Genomic DNA, 15670 nt, shown 5'->3' with positions numbered 1-15670 from the left:
CATTCTTCTTGCAGTGTGCATGATAAGCCTATATTTATGGATTGGTTTAAAAATCTATAAGCGTGAGTTTAGCCAAATTCAGGTTAATTCCATGATGTGCTGAAATAAAATCCAGAACCCTTAAGATGATCCGAGAGATTCAGTACAGAGACCTTCAGAAAATTTATGAAAACTTTAGAAATATTTCAGGAACTTCACAGAAATCCAGAGAATTCCAGAGAAGTTTAAGGGTTTACACGAGAATTCCATTTATTTTAAAGCAGAACCGAGATCTTCTTGAGAGCTTTAGGGAAGCTACGAGAACATCAAGACAGATCATAGAATCAAAGGGCAGTTAACGAAAAATCAAGCAAATTGCAGAAACCTTAAAGAAGCTTCAAGAAAATTTCCAGAAACTTCGGTTTACTCAGAGAAAATTTCGCAATAAAAATAATATGAACATCCGGAAAATGTGAAAGTATTTCAAGGGTGTTATATCATAGAAATTCCAAGATCTAAAAAAAATGAAAATTTAGCTAAGTTGATAAGAGAACATCAACGAATTTCCATTAATTAAAAAAAAATGCGAGAACTTTTAGCAAGCACCGATAGTTCAAGAAATTCCAGAGAAATTCTATGAAATTTAGATATTTTTAGATTGCTTCGTTATATTCAGTGAAGTTCCGAGTACTTTGAGGACGATCAGCTAACATCACAAAAATCCCATGAACTTAAAGAAATTTGCAGCGACCTTCGAATTATGGGATATTCGAGAATTCTATGATTGATCTGAAAACGAAGATTCAAGGAATTATAAATTCAGGGTGTCCAGTGACTTTTCATTTTGAAATTCCCGGTTTTCCCGGTTCAAATCATATAAAGTTCCCGGTTGTTAATATTCAACAAAAAACGAAACTGTACGCATGTTTTAAAACGTGGACAACTGTAAGAGTTCAGAGGACATTTGTGGGAAAAATAAAAGCAAAATTTCAGAAACTATTTTCTTAAGCTAAAGAAAAAATTCAACTCTATGAGTCACAATTTATTGAATTTTTGAGATACTTTTTAAAATCAAATTCTCCCACTTTTTATGCTCGATACATCTTTTGATTTTAAAGCCCTAGAATTTATTGAGTAACAGAGATTAACGTCACTAGGCAAATGCTATCTGGAAGACAGAATTGTGAAGAATAATAGATTGAATTAAAAAAATATTTCAGAAAAAAATGAACTTGATACAAATGAGAAATAGAGCAAATTGGTAGGGATATCGGAAAAAGAAAATATGTCTTCACTCCGTTGTCTACACTAACATAAATATTAAACTTACAGCACTCGCGCTGATGTTCAAAGTTAAACACGAAAAAAATATGTAAAACCTACTGACGTTGGAACTCGCTCAACGTGAAAGTAAACATGGTTCATGAAATTTAATACCCACGTCCAATTGACCAATAGGTATTTGAAAAAAAAAATACTGAAAGTTTATTTACTAAAAGGATGAAAAATTGATTTAAGTAGATTCCCAAGATTCTGGGGCTTTGAAATTTGTGTAGAGTCTGAGACTAGAACTTTTCTTCAAAATTTGGGATTGATAACAATCCTCGTGATGCAAAATTTGGAGAAAAAATAGTTAAAATGCCAGATTTGGAATTTTTTTTAAGATAACAGATTTGAAAAAAAAAATCATATTTATTAAATAGTCGTGCAGTTATAACTGTCAAGGCTCTGAGACTTTAAAGAATTTTAAGGGTTATAACAAATTACAGAACAATCGATAGAATCTTGCGAACAAACCCTGAAATTTTTAGTAAAATTTAAAAGTATTCAAAGTGTTGATTTCAAACAAATATTGAGGAGGATTCCCACATAGTTTTCGAAGGAGAAGTTCTTAGCAGAATTCCAGAATTATTCTGACATGAAATTCTTAGAAATTGTTAGAAGAATTTGGAGGGATATCTGTGGAAAAGATTGCAAGTTCTAAATTAAATTTATTGAGGAAAAAGAATTCCAAGAGAATTATGATGAGAGTTCAACAATACACAGAGTTCTAAGAGTGTTCTGGCGATAATTAAAACCCTAGTGCGAAATGTATTACTTATAATTGAAAAGAAATTCTTAAAAATGCTTCAAGGGGTTTCTAAAAAAATTGCGAAAGATTTATAGTGTTATAATTATTACGCGGAGCGTTTTTTGGTTAATTTCAGAAGAAATCCATGATAATTCAGAGCAGAATTTCAAGTTAATTCTGGAATTCATATCATGAGAATTTTGAAATATAAAAATTTACCGGAACATTTGATCAATTCAGAGAAATTAAGGTAAGCATAGAAAACTTTCGGGCTGGACTATCCAGGGGAAATTAGTGATTTAAGGCATAGTTTCGTGAGCGTTTATAAAACATAAGTAAAATTGAAGAACTTAAAGGCTCAATCAATTCCAGTAAAGTTGTGGGTTCTTTTAAAAAATACTTAGATATTTAGGGTACTTTAGAGAATTTTAAGGAAATTGAAAGAAAAAAATATTTTGGGCAGTTTTGAAAACATCAGGAAACTCTAGACTATTGAAGAAACTGTAAGTTTCGAAAATCAACAAATCTTGAGAACTTCAGTGAAAATCATAGAACTACATATAATAATTATTTCGTTGCGGGAGTTTAAACAAGTTCCTAAAATTTCAGAATAACTTCGAACACTTCACAGAAGCACAGAAATCTTCAGAAAAATTTCGAGAACTTCATAAAAGTCTATGGAACTTAAGGGAAGATCCGAGAACTTCAGGAACTTATATGAACATTTCGGGAGCATTTCAAATAAGTTTTTTTTTTATCAAGGAGACTTTCAGCCCTGGGCTTATTTGTCTCCCAAATAAGTTTAGTAAAGCTCCATAAACAAGGGGAATTACATGGGAGTTAACTTCCATTAGTTTTACTGAATTAGCGGAAAATTTCAAGAAGTTCCCAAATTTTCAGAGATTTTTAGAGATGTTAAGAAAATTATTTAGGTTTTCACATAAGTCCAGAATTTCATGGAAGCTTAAACATTTTTAGAACAGTTCAATTAAATTTAGGGTAGTACAACAAGCTTCATGAGAACTGCAAACACTTTAGAGAAGTTTCGAGAACTATTATTAATCTCGCTAATAAAGCTAAAAAAAACTTCAAGAAATAACAGATATCCTCAGAGTAGTGAATTGTTTAAACTTTAGAGAAGATTCATGATCGGTAGGAAAATTGTGGAAACTTTAGGAGGTCCGAAAAAGTTTAGAGAAGTTAAAAACAATGATGAGAAGTATTGCGAGCATCAGGCTAGTTTCTCACACTATAAAAGAACTTCAAGGCAGTTTCATTAACTTCAGGAATATTTAGGGAACTTTCAAGCTGTTGACCTCAGAATAGTCGATTGCAAATTCAACGGAGATTTTTCATGCAAATTCGCTTGGAGTTTTCCTCATCATTCGCTCGTATTTTCCCGAAACTCTTATAACTTATTTTAGAAATTCACTCGGAACGCTTCTCTGAATTCTCTAAAAAATATCACAAGAATATAGTTAGAATGCTTCTCGCAACTATCCTCCGAATCTTGAAATTCTCCTCAGTAAGAAATCATATGGAAAGATTCTCAGAATTTTCATTGAATTCACTTCAGATTTCTTTTTTAATCTCACTCCTTCACTTGGAATTCTACTCCTAAAAATTCATTTTCATTTCTCCTCAGAAATTCCTTACATTTCTCCCCTTTATTTGTTTGGCAACCTCTCCTTGAGTTATTTCCCGAATTTCTTTGAAGATCTCCTGGAGTTATTCTCAGATTTAATTGTAATCCTCCTTTTAACATCCCCTTCACCCCCTTAGTATTCACCAAAAAATTACGAGCACTTATGCTCCGATTTCATATGTGTGAATGAAAATAACCCGGAATATTGAATGTTTTTATTTTAAAATGCATTCTTTTCTTTGGAATATCCTTAGTAAAAAAAAAAATATTAAATTTCCTGAGTTATTATAAGATTCCCTGAGACTTCCAGGTATTTTCAGGAGAAATTAAATTTCCTGAGAATTCTCGGTTTTTCAGGTTTTTTCCAGGCAGTAGACACTTGAATGTTTAGTCATTCAACTTTCTGTTGAATTTTTCGCTTTGAAGGTTCCTATCGTACATATTTTAGTGTTTATGAGATTCTAAATGAATAAGTCTAAAACATCAAACACTTATTTGGATTGCCATCAGAACGGCTAATTTTCATCCCTTAGGTCACTTTTTAGTCACTTTTTTACAACTATAAGTAACTATTTGTTCACTTATTTCTTCAACATGGTCACTAAACTCACTATTTTTGACAGCATTGATCGCTACCAGCCCTGATCTTGTAAAATATAAAATTATTGTGGGACAAACAAGAAAATCAGGACAAATCGTAAAATTTTAAAAATAAATCAGGACGCTCCAAAAAACGACCCCAAAATCAGAGCATGTCTTGATAAATCAGGACGCTCATGACAAGTCCGAATCAGCAAGCAGAGAAAACCACCTTTTAACATTGCTTCCTATGCGGTGGGACAATTTGTGTCAAGGGCGTAGCCAGGTTTCAAGCTAGGGAGGGGCGAAAACAAATTACTATGGAAAATTCGGCCGAATGCCATTTCCCCGAAAGCCTTTATGTTGCTGCCCCCCTGCCCCCCTCTGGCTACGCCTATGATTTGTGTAGCTGCTTTTCACAACTTTTCCAGAACAAAGTTGTTAAGTTCATTTAGTATTATAAAAATATGGGTCATTACCCAAGTAACCAATAGTTCTGATAAAAGGCTATTCGAGGCTTAAGTAAGTTTACTTTGAGGCTTCCGATTCGTCGTCAAGGTTTCCCTGTACGTTTTGAGCACGCGCCATACGGTGTTTCTAGGAAAATTCAACACTTTAGTCTGATTGGACGCGGACCACGATTGTACATGTTCCTTTTGCATGGCGACTGTCTCCAAAACAACAAGAGCGTTTTATGAACTGAAAAAATACACTGTTATTATTATTGTTGCTGTCAACAAATAGATGTCAAAAGCTTCCGAAAACGTCCATTAGGAGCACTGTAATAAGCAAAAGAGTTTGTTCCATTACTAATTGACCATGGTTTATAAGCTGCTTCGTCGGGTCGTCTTCGGAAGATCTCCATGTCAGAGAAAACAGATATGATTGAGAACATTTGTTGTGATATCTCTTTCTCTTTTATGCTACACTAAAAAAAATTGTCACATAGTTTCTATTAGGAACGCACATAAAAATGGCACTAGCTGCGGGCAATGTTTATTTTTTTTTATTTATTCGTCAATCAATCAAATCGTAGACTAATGGCCCTAATTTGGGTCCATACAAAAATTCAGCAATCGACTAAATTTTCAATAGCGACCAAAAATATCCATTAGTACCGTTCCAATGACGCGTTCATCTAGATAAAAATGATAAATAGCAGATTTTTAGCGATGGGCCCAATCTTGGATCCATAGGCCAATATTAGAGCCATTTCCCCTATTAACATTAGGACTTATGCTCTATGACTTCGCATGGATTTGAAATATATTTTTAATTCTGTTGAGGGCGTATTTAGAATCATTTCACAATGATGATTATAAACAGTCATCATCTGATTTACCGGACCAAATTTAGCGTAATTGGTCCGATGGCGATCTACTGCGAACAAGTGTCGATTGCGTAATTGTCGGGAAGGTGCAAACAAATTTGATCTTTGATCAGCTGAGTCAATGCGTTGCGAAATTATATTGTTTAATAAAGAAATCTTTGCGTAATCCCGACGTTCTTTCAATGTTTGAATTCTGATCAGCAAGCAACGTGCTTCATATGACGGAAGAGGAAAAGCCGTCCAACCTAACTTACGTAGTGCATATAATAAAAACTGCTCTTGGATTGACTCTATTCGTTCTTCATGCTTTTTTATATGGGGCCTCCCTTAGCTCAGTCGGTAAAGGCGCAGCTACAAAGCAAGACCATGCTGGAGGTGGCTGGGTTCGATTCCCGGTCCGGTGCATCTAGATAGAACACTAAGTTGAGAGCACGCTATAAGCTAATATGCGATATGCAATAAGCTTGAAATGCGAAAAAGAAGAAGAAGATGCTTTTTTATATAAGGTGACCAAACAAACGCTACAATATTCTAATATTGATCTCACATAAGCAACGTAAAGTGATTTTATTGGATGAGGATCGTTAAAGCGGAGACCGAAACGTTTTATAAAATTAAGCATATTGCCTGCTCTATGTATTATCAACAATCAATACGAAACTATCGATTTGAAATTGGCTCACTACTTGACTAGCCTATTGGTCCCAAGCAAATCGATTAACGTACACCATTATAGTTGAAATTCTGGTACTACACTATGTTTGTTTTGATTCTCTATTAAAGTTTGACAGATAAAATGAGGGGTTCTTGGATTTTCCTATGCTTCGAGGGGTGCATCGATTAGCTTGGGACCGAAGATAGTACCAGAGCTGAGCCAAAAAGTTGAGCACGTTTCTTCGGGTCCTACGTGTCTTAGAGTTACCTCTATGGTATTATTGTGTTGTAATGATCCACAAATGTCAATTTAGAATCTAGAATAACACCTATACCTCTTACATTTTCACACTAAATGTTCATGAATAATGAACATGATTAGTACACATTTCCCGCAGCTTGTATCACCTTTTCTCGAGTGCGTGAACTCAAATCCATCCGTTCACTCGTCTATAAAATGTGATGAAATGAGAGTTCGTCAACTAAAACAATATCCTGAGCTGCGAAATCAGAGCTTGCAATATCAACCGCAGTTGTTTGCATGTTGAGTTTTGTCTGTGAAAATCAATCGTGATTTAGTTCTTTGTTGAGATTTGATTTTTGATATTTTCCCAACACTGGTAGAGGCAGAATGGGTCCTAGCTTACGGGAGCCTTTCGATTTCGCGAGGAATGGCGATTCACACTCACACATTTACATTTAAACGTCGATAAGGTTTTGCACCGTCGGGGTTAACCTCAATCGGATGACAATTCAGTGGTACTGTTTACATGGACTTAGCCGATGTTTTATTGGGTAAATTTTCTCGATAATTTTTCAGACTGCAGTGAGATGATAATCACAGTTCTGCAATGTCCAACATTCTTTCATCATAGAGGTAACTCCATAGAGATAACTCTAAGACCAGAAGGTCACGAAGAAACGTGCTCAACTTTTTGGCTCAGCTCTGGTACTCTCTTCGGTCCCAAGCTAATCGATGCACCTCTCGAAACATAGGAAAATCCACGAACCCCTCATTTTATCTGTCATAGCAAATCAAAGCAAACATAGTGTAGTACCAGAATTTCGACTATAATGGGGTACGTTAATCGATGTACTTGGGACCGATAGGCTAGTCAAGTGTGAGCCAAATTAAAATCGTTAGTTTCCACCGGTTTGTACCACTGAACCACAGACAAACAGACATAACTCTCACAATGACAAACTTCGCAAATAAGGTTGTAGTAGGGAATGTGCTCGCATTTGTCATGGTGGCGCCACTGAAACGTTAAGCAAGCCACCTTATTTCTAACTTGTCAGTGATTCCAGTTCTTTTTCAGGTCAATTTAGTAGATTGCAGTTGTTGAAAATGATAAGAGGGCCAAGGGATGCCTGGAGACACATACCACTTACTAATCGAACGAATACAGAGTTGATGAATATTACATCCAAGCAGCTGCACATTGGTCATTCCACTTGTTGTTTAATTATTACAAGGCTGTTTTGATGACGTTTTATTTGTTGACAATTATTATAACACCCTTGTAACAACGGAGATGAATTAGTCCGTGGCTAAAAATCTCCTAAATAAATTATTAAAAAAAAACCTTGAAACATGTTATAACACTGTAGTTTGAACAAGACATAACCAGTTACAATACATCATTATGAGTAGCACTGATTGATACATATTATATGTGTTTGCTGTGTACACATTAAAGTGATGAGAGGTGGTAGACAACGTTTAAAAACTTTTTCCCATGAAAGAAAAATCACACTGAACAAACAAAATAAATCCCCTTTCATAGCAAATCAAAACAAACATAGTGTAGTACTAGAACTTCGACTAACATGGGGTCCGCTAATAGATTAACTTGGGACCAATAGGCTAGTCAAGTAGTGAGCCAATTTAAAATCGTTAGTTTCCATCGGTTGGTGCTAGTGTGCATGCAAAATACGCTTGACGATATTTTTGAAGAATTTTCTTTTAAGATCTTATGTCTGTTTGTCTGTGACTGAACTGTCACTCCATCATACAGTGGTGGCTTTTAAATTAGCACAAAAGGCCGATTTTCATACAAACTAGCCAACTTTGGCATGTTGCAACTTTGTTTTGTTATGATCAATTGAGCTGAAATGTTGACACAGAACTACAAATATGCTGAATTTTGCGTGTACGTAATATCAAATTATCGGAAGCACTTGCCGGATATTGACGGGCTGGTTTAAAAATGGTCAACTAATTAGCACATTTATAATTCGAAATTTCCGACGTGTTATAGTTTTAAAATTTTCAACCACATTGCCAATAAACGACGGCGTGCATAAGAAAGTTATTTACAATATGGTCAAAAATTTCCGACATAACATAGGGGAAATGGCTCTAATGTTGGCCTATGGATCTACACTCAAAAAATTCCACACGTTTGATCGAAATGTTTAAACACTTGATTTTTTAAATGCACAATCACATTTACTTTAAGTGTATTTCACCTTGGTTCAATGTGTTATACACGTTAATTTCTAGTGTTTCAAACTTGGAAATGTTGAAAATCTTTCACTATCTATTCAAGTGTATTGCACATTGAATCACACTACTGTTCAAAACAGATGGATTTAAAGTGTTTTGCATTTCAATGCGATGTGAATTGCTTGCTCAGAAAGGTAAACATCGAAAACAAGAGTTGTGACTTTATCCTATCAACCCGCCCCATATATGAGAACAACCGTGGCATAGTGGGATCGAACGAAGACTCCGGCAGCAGCACACCTCAACAGTCCATGATCGAATCCCAAATCAGACCAATTAAAAAGATATGTGAAAGCTCTGGCCTCTGGCAGTTTTGTTTATATATTTGACGATTCATTGTTAGAGTCGGCAAAGTAGAAGTCGATAAAGTAGAATATTGTAGAATATTGAACTATGATGTGCAAAGCTATTGATATCACCATATGAGGCACATAGAATCCAAGTGTGTCACAATTCAAATCCATAGTGTTCAGGCATGATTCATAGCATAAGATTCACACATGAAATGGATGTGTTTCACAATAAGCGCAAAATTAAGTGTGAGACACATGATGATGACGTGTAGAATTTTTTGAGTGTAAGATGCACTGTACGTAAAAACAAAAACGATAAAGTTGAGTGTTGTGGACTGTACTGTAGAGTATAAGTTTATGTGCAATCATTGAAAAATGAGTGCATGATGTTGAGTAATTTATGGTTTAATTTTTCACAATACTGAGTAAAATTGTATTCAATTTCAATTGCATCATCCACCGATTTTATTCTCCTTACCAACGTGTGGAATCCCTTGATGCTGGTGAACATACGCTCGACTACTCAAAAATCGTCATGCTCAACGAGTTCCTGATGAGCTGTGATTGGAGCAGTATTCTGGCAACAAATGACGTCAACGATATGGCAGCACAATTTTGCAACATAATTTGCAATTGGCTCACCGATAACACTCCAAGACGAAAACCTCCTATATCTCCTGCTTGGAGTTCTCCTCTCCTGCGGCTTTTGAAACGCGATAAAAATTCCTGGCAGCGTAAACTTCGCCGACATCGAACTTCTGAAACGAAACGCAACTTTCATCGCGCTTGCAACGCCTATCGTAAGCTTAATTCAACCCTATACAAGTCATATGTCTTGCGTGTCCAGACCAATTTACGTAGAAATCCCAAGAGCTTCTGGAAGTTTGTGAACTCCAAGCGAAAATCGTCGAATATTCCTTCATCCGTATTTTTTGGCGATTTGGAGTCTACTTCTATGCTCGAATCGTGTGATCTATTTTCCCGCCACTTCAGTTCTGTTTTTTCGGATTCAGTCGCCAACGCAGATGAAGTAGAAAGAGCGGCTTGCAATGTTCCTGAGGGTCTCATCCATTTGCGTACATTTGTGGTTAGCAATATGTATGTCGTTAAAGCTGTTAGGAAGTTGAAGAAATCTGTTTCACCGGGTCCTGATGGTGTACCTGCAATCATTTTTTGCCGCTGTGTTGCTGTTTTAGCTGATTCCCTAGCTCGCATCTTTACCGCTTCGTTGCACCAAGGAGTTTTCCCCGAAATATGGAGACATTCCTTTATGTTCCCTGTCCATAAGAAGGGCGACAAACGTGACGTGACAAATTATCGTGGCATAACAAGTCTATCTGTAGCTTCAAAATTATTCGAGATCATTGTGAACGATGCTATCTTCTTTCATGTCAAGAGCTACATTTCAGCAACGCAACACGGATTTATGCCAGGACGCTCAGTTACATCAAATTTGCTGGAGTTCACCTCAACATGTATAAATCACTTGGAAAATAGGGCTCAAGTTGATACCGTTTATACCGATCTGAAAGCGGCATTCGATTGCATCGATCATGGTATTCTTCTTCGGAAAATGTCTCGCCTGGGAATTTCGGATGGTTTGGTTGATTGGCTGAAATCATATCTTTCCAACAGAACACTTCGTGTCAAGCTGGGTTCGTGCACTTCATCACCATTTGCTGCAACCTCCGGTGTTCCCCAGGGCAGCAATTTAGGACCATTGCTGTTCACAATCTTCTTCAACGATGTGACGCTCCTCTTGCCGAGTGGTTGTGTGCTCATATACGCCGATGATCTCAAACTATACATTGTTGTCAAGAACGTCGAGGATTGCCGTCAGCTCCAAGCAATGTTAGACCAATTTGTTGATTGGTGCCGCTTAAACAAGCTTTCCGTCAGTATATCAAAATGTGTGGTCATGACATTTAATCGCACAAGAACGCCAATCGTATTCGATTACTCAATTGATGGATTTGTACTAGAAAGAGTAGAACAAGTAAGCGACCTAGGTGTAATGCTGGACCCTAAACTTACGTTTGACTTACACCGTTCAATGGTAATCACTAAGACTAATCGTCAGCTTGGTTTTATATCAAGAATCTCAAGAGATTTTTCGGATCCGTACTGTTTAAAAGCACTGTACTGTTCACTGGTTCGTCCGATTATCGAGACTGCATCTGTTGTTTGGACTCCCTACCAACTTTCCTGGAACATCAGTATAGAACGTATCCAAAAAACATTCATTCGCCGAGCATTAAGACAACTTCCTTGGAGAGATCCACTAAACTTACCTCCGTATGCTGAGAGCACATCTATGACACAAACGTCATTCCCATATACTTTGCGTGAAGCCGAAAAATCCTGGTTCTCTGGTTCGATCGAACCAGAGAACCAGGATTTTTCGGCTTCACGCAAAGTATATGGGAATGACGTTTGTGTCATAGATGTGGCTGAGAGATGTCGCTTGCTAAGCATGGACACGTTACAACGACGGCGACAAATTCAACAGGCAACATTCGTCGCGAAGTTATTAAGTGGTGAAATTGACTCTACCCACTTACTCTCTTGCTTGAACTTTCGTGCGCCAAGCAGATTTCTACGCTCAACGTTCCTATTGCGTCAAGACTCACACCGCTCTTCTTTTGGACAACATGAACCTGTTACGAGTATGATTCGCACGTTTTCTACAGTTGAAGAGTTGTTCGAGTTTGGAGAACCTGTTGCTCAATTCCAGAGTCGTATTATTAACTCCAGATACATTTAGTATTTGTTATGGCTTCTGGTTCATTAAGACTTATTGTCAGATGGATGCATTAAATAAAAATAAAATAAAAATAAAATAAAATTGTAAGTTGTTTTCGATAGTCATGTTGATATTGAGCTGTCAACAGCTAAGCGCTAAATTTACAGTGTACTAGTCACCTTTCGTGTCGCTAGTGGCGCTAGTGTCGGGGAAAATCGTGTCTTGGGGATAATAGAAGAGTGAACCATATTGTTAATTTATAATATTTGATAACGCGTTGAAGTAAATATACATTATATTTTGTTTTTCAAACTGACAAATATTTCCTGGGTTATGGAGACTTGTGAGGGTCATCTTTCGTATCATCTCAAATTGAAATCATAGTTAATCCAATGAAAAAAGGGCAAGCACAAACACATAAGTGGTAAGTAAGGTGTATCTAAAACAACTGAATGCTTTGAATGTAGTTATCCACCAACTAACCTATTAACCTGTCCAACCACAGGTAAGTTATCTCCGCTCATATTACGTACTTAAAATCTATTGCAAATTGGCTTCTATCTTCTAACCAAATTTAGTTTATTAACCACTTAAACCAACCTAACAAATCAACGTTCACAAACTCAACTCAAACCCTCTGTTTTTCCTTCATTCCTTCAGTTTTGGACGTGGACGCATTCGAACGGCTGCTCGGTCCGTGTATGGATCTCATGAAGCGCAGCATCGGCGACTACGAGTCACAATTGGTGAAGATCTTCGGCAGCAAGAACAACATCACCGACATCCGATAAGCATCAGGATGTGTCGTCCAGCGTCTTCAGATAGCATAGAATCATCGCCATCGCCACACCACCAGCAAAACCAACAAACAACTATAACAGAAAAAAAAATAAAAGCTTAATTTTAGACCCCATTTCGATTGACGGTAGAAAAATTTGCCAAAGGGTGGGGTTAGCTCAAATGATAATCCACAAGCAGCTGAGGTGCGGTTTCTTTCTGGACTACGGAATTTCAACCTGATGCACCGATGGCGTCCGATGCTTCTGGGTTGACGAATTAACATCTTACATCAACAACAACAACAACAGCAGCAGCAGCGTAGCCCGGGAGTATTCTTCGGAAGTCCTCTGCATACAACAGAAACAGGAATTCTGCAGCATCGTTCCGGAGAGAAAAGGCAGTTCAGCAGCGCACCTGGTAGTCAGTCAGTGTGGAATGATGATGGTGATCGAAATTCGAAATTCAGACGCAAACAGCAGTAGTCAACCATTGAAATTCTTTTGTTTTCGCATACATGTGTAATTCGTAGCGTATTGTTTTCATTTTTAGGTTAGCCCCGAAGACGCTTTAATAGCGAAAAATACTAGAGAACTGGACATTAATACTATCAAACAGAAATGGAGTGTTGTAATTGGAGGATTCGAAATGTTTAAACAGAAAGAGAAAATTATATAAAATTAGCCGATTTGTGGGATCGGATAGATAAAAGCGAACGACGCGAGAGGGTATCAAATTGTAGGAGAGTGAGCAAGAAGTCACCACCGCCGCTATTTAGCACCAGCTTTGGATTCAAGTAAATCTATTTGAATCAAATATTTGAGAGAAAGCAAATATGTGAAATTAATACAAAATCGATTCGTTTCATTTGTAACTGTTTTGTAGGGTGGAGAAATTGCCAAATATGTGGAAAAAATTAAAAAAAAAAAAATATTCAACAGAACAAACATAAATAGGTGTGTGTTAGCAAAAAAAAAAAACAACAAAAAACTGAAACATCAATATCAAAATAACAACAAGCACATTATTATAACTTGATGGATTTAAAAACAAAACAAAAAACAATTGAGCAAGTATTTGTGGATGAAGCAACAAAAGCAAATTGTACTAAGTAGCCATTGATAACACGGAAGCATATTAAATAATAATCTAAACTAATGCTGGAAACATGCAAAGAAAGTAATAAACAAAATTTTAAATTATTTCTGTTAACTTATTATAACATGAGGCAAGTATTGATAAACAAAAGAAAATGCAAAAAAAAAACAAAACTTAACTAGTGAAAATACTAAGAATTTAAGGTACAGTGTTTAACATTTAAGATAAAAGATTAAAAAAATATCAATCTTTATTAATTATAACTATAATGAATAGAAAATAATTTTAAAAAAATCAAGCAGAGATTTATTGTAAGGACCGTTAAGCAGAACATATATATATATATTTAATAAGAAAGCAAAACTAGAGATCAGCAGCTATAATAGGAATATAGGGAAACATAAAAAAAATATCGCCCTTTTTGGTAGAACCATTAAGGTGGAACCGCAAAGGAGAAAAAACTGATAATTTATAAGACTTTGATGCCGCTCTAAGACGAAAGAAATGTAGCAAATGAAAACAAAATGAAGCACAAAGTTAGAATCTTAGCGAGAGACAAGTGAATCAAAAATCACACCACCAGCCAGCAGTAGAAGAGAACGACGATATCTTTTCAAATCTACACTGACAGTAACGAGAGAAAAAGTACGATCAGTACGAAACAGAAACAGTTTTGTACCTAGCATAGTTCTAGTACCACAAAACGCCGTCATCGATAGTCGCAAAACTGTAGCAAAGGCCATATTATAGTATGAAGTGATCTAAGAGAAGAGACGCAACGTTCCTGAGAGAGGGATTGTCCCATGGTGCTCTGGAGAACAGCAACAACGGTTAATTAACTAATCTTCCGTCATTTGAACTGCATCCAGTCGGGAACTGATCAGGGTATTTGTCATTTTCTTCCCCCTGTTTTCACCGACCAGAGCAGCATTGTTTCCGTTGCACAAGGGCTCATTCGCAGCAACTTCTTTGCCCCGTGCAAAACTTGCGTCCTGTCAGACTGAAACGGTTTCAAGATGTTTACCACTGGTTAGCGATTCGTAGTACTAGAACCTCTGGCTAAATTGACCTTGTGATATTTGAATATATCTTTTCACAGCAGTGCAGCCGTTTACAAATCTCCCCCAATACATAGGAGCCCTGGGAACCTGTTTCAAACTTAGATTGAATTTTCCTCAGTTACTTCAATGCTTTCAATATTCTAGTACCACACAGCACGGTGCGGCGGCCAAAATCACTCTCCGTGTGTACCTATCTTGACTTTCCTGCAACGGCTCACGAACTAACCCTACAAATCCTTGCTCAGGCCCATTCAACGGCAGAGCGAAACCAAAACAAAAACCACAATGTCTAAATCAAATGGTATGCCGGTATTGCCAATCCAGAGAACAATTAGCATTCTGCGTTGGATTTTTAGCTACCGCGCTAATTTTCCTCCGAATTGACAGTATCAATCCAAACTAGAAAAACACTGCTACTACTACACTCTTCTATTACCACTATACATGTGAACCAAAACAAAACAAATCGAACTCTTTCGAACGTATTTCGCAGCAAAGTTGTAGACTTTTCGCATTTTTGGAGAGATATATAACATGAGCTTACACAAACACGTGTATTTTTGTATCCTTGTAAGACAATATATACAACAAAAAACAAGCAACATTTAATCTACTACTACAACTAAACTACGACAAAAAAAAAACGCGACACACTTTCACAATCACGAAAACAAAAATCCTTACTGCACCCACCACCACTAGCTAAATAGCAGCGAAAAACAAACATCATCAATCTCGTTACACTATTATTATATAGCAAGCAGAGCCAACCAACGCAAGCAAGCAAGGCTTTCCTTTTAATTTGTCTCGTTAGTTAAGATTATTTCGTAGAAAATGCTGGACATTTTCGTTCGTCTTCTGAAAAGGAACAAGCTATGAAGATTTTGTTTTGCGCACCATGCCTGAACAGAAAACAAATCGAAGGAAAACA

The 15670-nt window shown here is 36.6% G+C and overlaps 1 protein-coding gene across 2 annotated transcripts in view; it reads left to right on the top strand.

Moving 5' to 3' along the window:
- Positions 1-13908, top strand: part of Pka-R2 (cAMP-dependent protein kinase type II regulatory subunit) — a 369683-nt gene extending 355775 nt beyond the window's left edge. For both annotated transcript variants that reach the window (XM_065231879.1, XM_065231882.1), the window contains one exon: positions 12464-13908. In XM_065231879.1, the coding sequence (XP_065087951.1) occupies positions 12464-12594 (131 nt within the window). In that variant the 3' untranslated portion in view covers positions 12595-13908. The remainder of the gene's footprint in view (positions 1-12463) is intronic.
- Positions 13909-15670: the final 1762 nt, after the last annotated feature.

This window comes from Ochlerotatus camptorhynchus, unplaced genomic scaffold (genome assembly GCF_037179485.1).
Source record: "Ochlerotatus camptorhynchus isolate MF236.1 unplaced genomic scaffold, CSIRO-AGI_Acam_v1.1 ptg000361l, whole genome shotgun sequence".
NCBI lineage: Eukaryota > Metazoa > Arthropoda > Insecta > Diptera > Culicidae > Ochlerotatus > Ochlerotatus camptorhynchus.
This window is presented reverse-complemented; position numbering and strand designations above follow the sequence as displayed.